This window comes from Cynoglossus semilaevis, chromosome 8 (genome assembly GCF_000523025.1).
Source record: "Cynoglossus semilaevis isolate Cse_v1.0 chromosome 8, Cse_v1.0, whole genome shotgun sequence".
Taxonomy (NCBI): domain Eukaryota; kingdom Metazoa; phylum Chordata; class Actinopteri; order Pleuronectiformes; family Cynoglossidae; genus Cynoglossus; species Cynoglossus semilaevis.
Window position 1 is genome coordinate 17,624,732 of NC_024314.1, and position 10,450 is coordinate 17,635,181.

Genomic DNA, 10,450 nt, shown 5'->3' on the forward strand with positions numbered 1-10,450 from the left:
GCAGGAACCAGAACGGCCGCTTGAGTCATTAACCACGGAAGCAGATTTTTCTTAAATTTATCCTGAAGCATCTTTTTAAGAATTCTCCTGCTCTATTCATTTCACTTTTTCTCCGGCTCTTCATCTGTCCTGATACAGTTCAGGACAGATGATGTTGGTGACAGATTTGAACAGCAGTTGACAGGAAGCCATCTGGAGCCTCAACACTTCACACTAGAAAAATAAACTGTTCTTTTCTAAAGACCAAAAAGACCTGGTTTAGTGAGAAAAAATGATGGCAATAAAATATTTAGAGCTTACAAAATTGAATTATATAATATTAATGGATGGTTAAAACATTAAACCTCTTTATTGTTGCCCTGGTACATAGTTGGTATCCATGTTGTCATTTACACACACTGTGGTTAAGATACTTTGTTAAGGCTTAAAACACACCTATTTCCAATTCCACACCTACCGTGTTTTGAGTTTAAAAATGAACGTAGTTGTGTATAAACATTACACGTATAATTCACATTAAGTTGACAAAAAATCTAATCATGGTCTGATGGTGACCTTTTTCATTTTCTTTTGAATTTGTTTTTTGCTTTTACTCCTCTTCTTTACAAGGTTTCGTTTTTGTCTCGGCAGCTTCTAATTAAATATGATGAGTCATAAATTAATATATTCAGGATTTATTATCTCTGAAAATGCAGCCTGACGCTCACATCCCCAGAGAGTCTCTGTACTTGTTCAGCGTGAATTAAATTTTTTTTTTTCCATTCAAATTGCGGAGTTGTGGCCAAAGGCAGCAGCTGACATTCAGCCTGGCCGTGTAATTATGACTGCTGCTGTCGTCAGCTGGACCGGACACACTCTCAGAATCCAGAGTTCTTCAGCATATAACCCAGCAGGTGGGCCGGTGAGCAGGAGGTGACCGGGAGAGAAACCAGACGCAGGTGGTTTTTCTACCACAGACTTTCTGTCTTTTTTTCATCATCCGCTTCGTTTTTCCACAAAGTTTCACTGCAAAGTTCAGTCAAGAATAGTAATTTTAATCTTTAATTTTTATTAGGATCTTTAATCTGGTGTTGATTTCGCAAACAAAACTGGAGGTCAATCATTACTAAGATACGAAAAATATTTTAAACATTTAAATTTGGTAGTGGGTTGCGTTAAAAAACAATTGTGTAAATTGGATGGGTTTTTATTATGAGAAATGCGTCAACACCTTTTTGTGGTCATCTTCATCAATGCGTCAACACCTTTTTGTGGTCATCATCTTCATCTTTAGCATGACGGAGGCTCTGTAATGATTTTGGGCTGCGTTCATGATTGTAGGGCCGTCCATTGCAATTTTATCTTTTTTTATAAAAAAAACAAAAAACAAAATAATAAAAATACAATTTCCTCATTTCTTCTTGAGTTTGTCAGAAACCCAGTTGTATGTTCTACTGTGTTTCCTCCACCTCAGCTGAAGCCTGTGAGGTTGTGTGTTTGACTCCTGCAGGTGGTTCATGTGACTCAGTGTGACATTTAGCATCAAGGCTATATATACTTATACCAGCACTTATCACCTGCTGACTGCTGCTGTGTATGTGTGGGTGAAATGATGGCTCCTGTACTGGAGCTGAGCCGATGACTAACCTGCATCCATCCATCCATCCATCCATCCACCCATCCACCCATCCATCCATCCATCCATCCATCCACCCATCCTGCTCTGTTTTTGCTGCTGTTTGAGGATGAAATAGTCAAGTGAGGCTTTTACAGACTGACATGTAGGGCTGGGCAAAAGGAATGCATTATGTTCTGTGTGTTTTGGAAAAAACATTGTTGTGGGTGTGAGAGTATGTAAGGCTATCGTTTTTAGTTACATTATATTCATGAATGATAATGACAAATTATTGTTGATTAATATTAGGCTCAGGGTTAGAATGAGAGTAAGGATTTTAATAATAGCCAAAAGTTTGTTAAGGTTACAGACCTTTGGGTGTGTGTTCCTTGTACAGCTACACTTGTGGGGAATCTTTTTTCCCCTCCTTGTACAGCTACACTTGTGGGGAATGTTTTTTTTTCCCTAATAAATGTCATTAAAAAGACAGTATTCGTAGGTTCTCACCTGTTCGTAGTTAGGGTAAAACGTGATGTCAGCCACATTTGTAACAGTTAAGGTCAGAGTGAGGGGCGGGAAATAGAATATCCATGAAAAGTGAACACAACACACATGTTGTTTGTATAGGTCTGTGTGTGTGTGTGTGTGTGTGTGTGTGTCCCTCCCCTTATATAACACCTCGTGGAGCTACACTGAGAGAGAGACAAATGAAACGCACTTTGTCCCAGTGTGGGTGAAGTCAGAGGAGGGCGTTTTTCAAGCATCGCAGCTTGATGAAAAGCAACGTCCACTACTGTGTTTTCCTCAGTGTGAATGAGAGGGAAATAAAGCTGTGGTTTCTGTAAATGTCAGGGTAGAGAAAAATTGCAGCTTATCTGTGTGTGTGTTTGAGAGCCGGATCTAAACGGCTGTGGAGCCTGGAAGATAAAACTCAGAAAGTTCATGGCAGCTTCGTTCCTCGGAACGTGTTGGTATTTATCTGTTTTAGTTCTCTGGATGAACCCAAATGGTTCATGGGACGACTGTCTTTGTCCGTAGTTGTAAACAAGATATAAACCTTTCTTGGGCTTGTACACACACACACACACACATGGTTCACCACACACACACACACACACACACGGTTCACCTTCATTTTCCACAAAAACCTCCTTTAAACCGTTGGCTGACAAAACTCTTATGTGGAATTCCAGCAGTTAATCCACCGTGTGACTGACTGTGACATCACACGTCATGCATTCAGTTTTGTTTTTTGTAAATGTTTCCAGACCAGACTGTTCCTTAAATCTTCTCAGGACATCCAGTAATTTATGACCACGTGTGTAAATTATGAAAACATTTATTCAAAATATTCAAGTTTCATAAATATTTTTCTTTACAAATAATAAACATAATATATTTATAATCAGGATTTTATATATTATATTTTATTGAAAAAAATATATGTTTATGTATATATACACTATATATACATAGGTGTTTGTGTGTGTCAGTTTATTTCGATTAATCATATTTAATCACCATTAATCACCATCTACCCTGCAGTTAATCCCATTGAATAATTTAAAGGGCCAGCGTCCGTTTGTTTGCTGTGGCGTTTTCTCTCTGTGGCGTTGTTGCCATTCTTCAGTCAGTTTCCTGCGTTGCGACATGTTCTCAGTGGTGCTGCCCGTCCCATGTCTAATAATGGGATCATCCTCATCTTTGGCTGATGGAGAGGTCTGCAGATGGTACCGGAGAGTTCTGTCTGTCCTTTGTCCTGCCAGAGCCGTCTTTTCTGTCTGCTTGGAAAATGCTGAAAGCCTCCGACATCCACTGAAGCCCCGTCTGATTCCTGGGAACAGTTTGTTCCCACTGTTACAGAGACTGCAGACAAACCGTCACTGTTCTCTGAACGGCTACGTCAGATTATTGAAACAACACCAGTTGGAAAATAAAATTGTTGGTAACCAGAGACAGATTTTTGTTACATTGGTGTCCATTTTATGTTCAGCAAAGTTTCAACCACTTGTGTCCTTGTGACATACTGAAGGTACTAACCACTTCTGCCACCTTGTGGTCTCCTGTATAGCCGCGTTCATGGTTTTTCTGTGTGTGTTTTATTCTCTTTCTTGAACAGCTCTGCAGAGGAGGAGGTTTGTGGAAACAGCAGACAACGACAAAACCGTCATGGCAGAGACATAGGAGCTGCAGTGCAGGGCAGCCTGGAGAAGAGGATGGAGGAGCTGGAGAAGGTACGTCCTCTGGACACATGAATCTCCATCTTAAACACTGATCTGTTTGCTGACGTTTTTAGACACTCTGTTCTTTAAACGTCACACAGCAACTGGAATACATTGAAGTATTTGACTGTACATACATTGAAACTATATCCATGTAATTGACTTCTATGATCAGTTCAGTACATGAAGGTAAAGGTCAGGTAAATACTGGCTTCAAAGCACATTCATTTATCTTTTCTGGTTTAATGGTGAGTAAACGTGGACATCTGCTCTGAGACTGAGGAGAACCTCCATGCTGGCAGGTTATATCGCCGCCCTGCTGTGAAAAGGTCAGAGCGCGTGGGTCCTTTAAGGTGCGTCATGGAGACGTTTCACTTTGACCAATAAAACACCAACAGTGTTTTTCTATATTTGTGACATATTAGGGAATGCTTTTCTAGATGTAGGGGTCATTTCAACACATTGAAGTGCAGTAAATATAATACAATAGAAATAAAAAAAGTTATTTACTTCTTTGTGCCAGATGTAAGAAAAGCCCAGTCCTGATCTGTGCACTCTGCTGCCGCCACAATTTGTTGCCCTCCGGTCTTCAGGCATCGATTGAATTTTTTTTGGCCAGACTGAAGCCTCTCGTCCATCCATCAGCAGCACTTATTTCCGATGCATTTTCACTTCTCTCCCTTTGACGGACAGCTCGGGGTTTTGATCTTCTGGGAAAGAAAGAAAAGTTGCAGCTTAGAAATTCTCCTCTGTGCCGTTGAAGTGACGATGACCTTTTGTGGCACAGATATGTCATTTCTTCCACACATTCGCCCTCTGACTGCCGTCGCTGTAGAAAGTCGGCTCTGAATCAAATGTCACTCAGGTGTCAAAAAGAAAGAAGTTTTTGAAGTTGTTAAAAGAAAGAAAACGCTTAGCTGTCACCGTGGGAAGATGCCTTTCTGGGTTAGATATGTTTTTGTGAGTTGATTTTTTTTTTTTTTACTTTGTTTATTTTTCTTGGTGAAGGTTGAAGGTGAGAATGAAACAAGTCTTCAAACTAATAGAACTCTGTAAATCCCAATGGCTCTTTATGAGAAATGGAAGAAATAGTTTGTAGTCATGCAGGTCGGTTTTGTACATTTGGTGCCTTTCAAGATGATTCAGTATATGTGCATATATATATATACTGTATGTGTATATACTTTATGTAGATATAAATACAAAATATTTGTTTAATGATGTTTGTTAGCAGCAGATATGCTGTTAACAGGCTGCCCCTAGCAAGCGCCAAGCATGTGGTTCATGTGGGAATCGAACCCAGGACTCTCTGACCTCTGCTTCTAAGGCAGGCGTGCTAACCGCTATGGAACTGACTATATATATATATATACATGTATATATATACATATACATATATATATAAATAAATAAATAAATATATATATATGTGTGTATATATGTGTATGTATATATATATGTGTATATATGTATATATGTGTATATATGTGTGTGTATATGTGTATATATGTGTATATGTGTATATATATTTACATATATAAAAGTTTGATCCGTGGACACAGCTGTAGTGGCCAAAGACAGGATGAGTTTATCTCTTCAGTGCAGTGAAACAAATGACCTTTCCATCACTGATGTGACCTCGTAGATAAAACAGTGTTTGTGTTCATGTGCAGGAACTGGCCAGAGAGCGTCAGGAGAACGCGCGGCTCATGAAGGCCCATCAGGACAAAGACGACCTCATCGGGAAACTGAAGGAGGAAATCGACTTACTGAACAGAGTGAGTGGGTGGTTGGTTTTTCTGTTTTCACACACACGAAAAAAAAAACACAAGACATGGCTGAAAATATCAGATGTTTTTTTTCCTGTGTGTGTGTGGTGTGGGGAGGTTGTACATCATCAGATGGCATTTTACTGAAGTTGCGTCTAATAACTACATGTTTCACTACAGTGATTTTCCCTTTAGTTCATTAGGATCTGGAAAAGCCTTCACTTGGCTGGAATTACACACCGTACATGTTCACGGTGTTTGTTTGGCTCAGAAGCGTTGGCCGCAGCTCGCATTTTCAACAGTCACCAGTGATGTAGTGACATTTAAGATTGAAAAGTTATTGGTCAGTGCAATAGGTGGCATTTACTACAGTTGTATTGATTTTTTTTTTTCCTAAAAGAAAAAAAACAAATTTTCTGTCTGGCAGATGGGTCTGTAATTGGACAAATATTATTTGAAATTTTTTGTCTGTCTAAATTCAATTCCTGCAGCCCAGACACTCCAGGCTGCAGTTCTGTCCTGCTCCTCATCTCTCAGGGTTTGGAACAAATAACTGTGAAGAACAAAACAAAGAGATCAATAAGGAACTAAATTGCACTGTGGCAGCTCGACATTTTTATGTTTCATTGTGCTTCTGAAAATTCAATCCTTTACTCCCTGTGTTGTTTTCGCCTCTCATCACAACCACTCTTAGTTTTTCTTTTATCTTAAATTCGCTTGTAAACAGTGAAATTCTACAAAACAACCAATTTGTTCTTGTGCATTATCCTCCACACGTCAGTGAGGGGTTGTTCTACTAGAAGGTCTAGACCAGGCATGGGCAAACTAGGTAACTAACTTTTACAAATTCTATCATTTATTTATATTATCATTATACTTCTGCCCTTTCCCTGCAATACCCACATTACTCCAGTAGATGGCTTAGAAAATGATAAAAGCATTTTAGCCTTTATGCATGATTTTTACATGTCATTTATCTTAGTTGACGATGACAGTAAGACCTGCTGTGATGTCTGGTCTACAGAGGGCGGCTCTGTCACACCAGTGATTGAAACCTTTGCCGTCAGAATTCCCAGATGTGAGGTTTTCAAGGTAAAGGTCGAAGAGCTGGGAGTTGAGATGCTGTTTGTCAAAAATTATTAGGTAATGAGAAATGGAACTAGGTGGCAGTAATGCAACCCAAATGATGTCGAGCTGACGCTGAAATGAGGTCTCTTACTTTAATAGATAGCACATTAATAGTTACATTAATGCACAGCCTCCAGCCCTGTAGGTGGCAGTAATGTACCTACAGTTTGATTAACAGCCAGAAGACAAAAAAAAACAGGAGCCAAAAAAGTGGAATGTGATAGCTGATAGAGATGGTTAACCAGTTAACCAACCACTAAGAAATACTTGTTTACAAATTAATGCAGTAATTGAAGTATTTGAAATGTGCTTTCACAAAATGCTGTCATTGACGGCTGAAACTGAAAAACACGCTGGTACCAGGTGTTTGTCAAGCGTTAATGCAGTATCCCAAGTCAGTAATTCAAAAATAACAAGGGTCAAATCGTGTACTTCAAGGTCGTAACCTGGCCGTCCTTTTCATTTTTTGCGAAATAGTGAGATATTCCAGCAGTGTACTCTACCACTCTGTCTGTATTAGATAGAAAGTATCACCAGTACACGTCTGCCTCTGTGAGCAGCTGCTATCTCTCAGTTTCCCATCAGCCCTTGCTAAAGTCTCTCTCAGAGATATTTATGATGGCTATCAACACATCCACCGTCCTAATACCAGGCTTCGTTCTCTCATATAAACGGGTTTCTGAGAGTGTGATGCTATCAGCACTGGGATCCTCCACATATTGGACTCTTTATGTTTGGACTGTGTGTGTGTCATAAATGACAAAATTGTGCAGATAAGAACCAGGCACCATTCATTGGCCTGGTTTGTATCATTAGTACTCAAGACCGTTGTTGGTGGAGCTCTTCATCCTGTTTGGTTGTAATTGTCACAGCAGGAGTTAATGTATTAAATAAACCTCCATCTAAGTCATTTCTACTTCTCTTTTCTAAGAAGACTGTGATGTTACAGTGGCTCTAAAGGTCAGCGACTGGCTCTGTGTTCAGGAAGGACTCGGTGACCAAGTCGACGTCCTGACCAAGTACCTGGATGTCATTACAGATGAAGGTTTTTCTTCTTCTTCTCTGCTGCAGGACCTGGACGACATTGAAGATGAGAACGAGCAGCTGAAACAGGAGAACAAGACTCTGCTGAAGGTGGTTGGTCAGCTGACCAGGAAGAACCGCCCTCCAAGACTCGGAACCAGCACAAAATAAAGACCCAGATCTTCCTCGCTGACCTTCCGCCTCGGGTCAAGTTTTCCACGGTAGCCTAGTTTCACCTGTTTGGTTCTGTCTCTGTGTTCGCTCAGACTTTTCATGTTGGCAGAGTTTATTTTAGGTGATGAAATACATCAGTGTTGTCATTTACTAATACTTCACTCAGACAAGTATGTACAAATGAGGTAAATTTGCAGCAAATCCACAAACTCTTAAAAAATGTAATGTGCAACTCACCTCACCATAAGAAATGGAGGGAGCCAACTCGAAGTCCAGTCCAACAAAGAACCACTACAAAGCCTTTGATTTGAATCTATTGGAAACACTAGATATCTGCTCATTTATGAAGTATTTTGTACATATTTCGGAGTATTCCATGGTGTTAGTCTCATGATTGAGGTTTGCTGTTGTTCTTGTTCATTTGCTGTAGTGGAAACGAGAAAAAGTAATGTGTTCCTTGGTGTTTGATGGTTCGCAGAGTTGACGCAGTTTGTGATTGACAGCTTTGATTGACCAATGAGAGCTTCGTTTGGAAGATCCATCACAATCAAAAAAGCTCTCAGTTGTTGTTTGAAACGGCCCTCCTACTTTGCCTCCAGTTGGTTGTTGGTTTGTTTACTGCGTACGGCCCAGTATGTTCATGGGTGTAGTATTCCTAGGGAAACCGCGTGAAAAAGCTTTCTACGACAGGAGTTTGCCTTAGACTTTGGAAGTAAGTAAAACGTCAGATATTCAGTATCATAACCACAAGTCTTCACTGTTAAAACCCAGGTTCTGCTGATAGTACTGTCTGTCAACATGTACATATTCAATGTACATTCTTGTATATATCCCAGTTCTATGAGATCTTTGCAGGTGAAAAACAAAGGTTTAGCAATTCAGACGATGTGTTGTTTCTTTAAAATCATTTAAAAGTTGAGGCTAAAGCTACATTAGCTAAAGAGGGAGAAGTGCCTTGAAAATAAATGTTAGGTTTTTAACAGATCCTTTAGAATAATGAAATGTATCAAACCTGGTTCATGGATGATGACATTGGTGTCAGATTCTTAGAAAGTGTTCATGCTTTTAAAGCAGCGTTGTGTATATGCTGATGATTCTCCAAAAGTTTGGTCAGTGTCCGTTGGTCTTTACACTCTTTGGGAACAGATCTGATTACGAACTACTTGACGTCTCTTTGAAGAGCTGGAAAAAAAAAACAACTTTTTGTGTCATTTCTGCCTGACGGAGGACCAAGATGCATGTCCTGGATCTTTATGGGTTCTTCTTCTGAATAGACTGACCGAAAGTCAAGGATTCTTGGAGAAAACATTTTGATGCCTGTAAGAGCTTGGCTACCTTCGTTAAATGCTATGTAGACAGGACTACTTTGAGTTGTCCGCAAATATATATATATATATATCCCTTGTTACGATGAGGTCATTTATGAAGAAGAAACTCATTTTGCGACTTTGGAAGTCCCTACGTCAGTGCGATGTTACTGTTGTGTTTCTTTGTTGCCTCGTTTCACCACAGGGAGGAAAAACGTTTAACACTTGACCACAAATCCTATATAAACGTACAGGTTTCACCAGGAGGTCATGAATTCAGGCGACAGTGCTTTGAATGTAGTAAGAAATTTGATTTCATCTCCAAATGTTGGCCACTGCAGCTTTAAATCTCCCTCGTGACGTCACAGAATTTTTTTTTTTTTTTCCGTTAGAATCAAGTTGACACATGCAGAATATGGTTTAAGTTGATGTTGTTTTTGTGTTTTAGTGCTAGCTTCAAAGTATTCTTGTGTGGTAGGGTGAAACCCTGGTGTAGTATCAAACTGTCAGCAGCAGGTGGACATTTCTCTGGTTCTTGTTTACAGGTTTGTTAGGTTTGATAGTTTGCCGCCGCGCCGCCTGTGGCATCAAAGATGTTCAGAGTGGGCTGCGAGTGTTAGTGTAAAGAAAACCAAAAGAATTGAAGGAATCGTAAAAAAATAAAAAAATAAAAAACGCTTTTTTGTTTACTTAATGGAAGGGAGTTGTTTGGTAGAGGTGATTTATTTTATATTTTAGTCATTTTTATTTCACTGAAGAGCTGCTCGCTGAGCTCCTGCACCGTGTGGCGCATAATCCTTGGGTTTTAATGCAGCCGTAGGAGAACTGTGCTTCACAAACACATGAATAAAAATTGAACCTGTCAAAAACACACCACCTCTGACTCTATACTCTCCCTCTCTCTCTCTCTTTCTCCCTCTGTCTCTCTGTCTTATCATTACATAATGCAAGTACAGAAGATTAAGTCATTTAATAAAAGTTTGATTATCTCTCCCCTCAGTCTGCTCGCTTCTCTTCATTAAGGCTAATTTGATGTGATGATGCCGTGCCACTGAGTCAGTAATGCAATGTGACAGCAGCGGGGAGTGGGGGGGGGGGTATGTGTAACGGGAACACACTGACACACACACACATACGTACACACGTACAATGGTGATGATTCAACATGCCAATCAACTGCCTGACTGCAACTGGGGCATCGGAGCTGCATTCTCACCTCAGAACCGCCGCCTC

General features: G+C 39.9%; 1 protein-coding gene across 1 annotated transcript in view; it reads left to right on the plus strand.

The window, feature by feature from the left end:
* The window catches only part of pawr (PRKC, apoptosis, WT1, regulator), a 55,307-nt gene extending 45,091 nt beyond the window's left edge, over positions 1-10,216 (plus strand). Inside the window, exons 4-6 of the mRNA XM_008315379.3 lie at positions 3,714-3,828; positions 5,490-5,594; positions 7,785-10,216. Of these exons, the coding sequence (XP_008313601.1) occupies positions 3,714-3,828; positions 5,490-5,594; positions 7,785-7,907 (343 nt within the window). The 3' untranslated portion in view covers positions 7,908-10,216. The remainder of the gene's footprint in view (positions 1-3,713; positions 3,829-5,489; positions 5,595-7,784) is intronic.
* Positions 10,217-10,450: the final 234 nt, after the last annotated feature.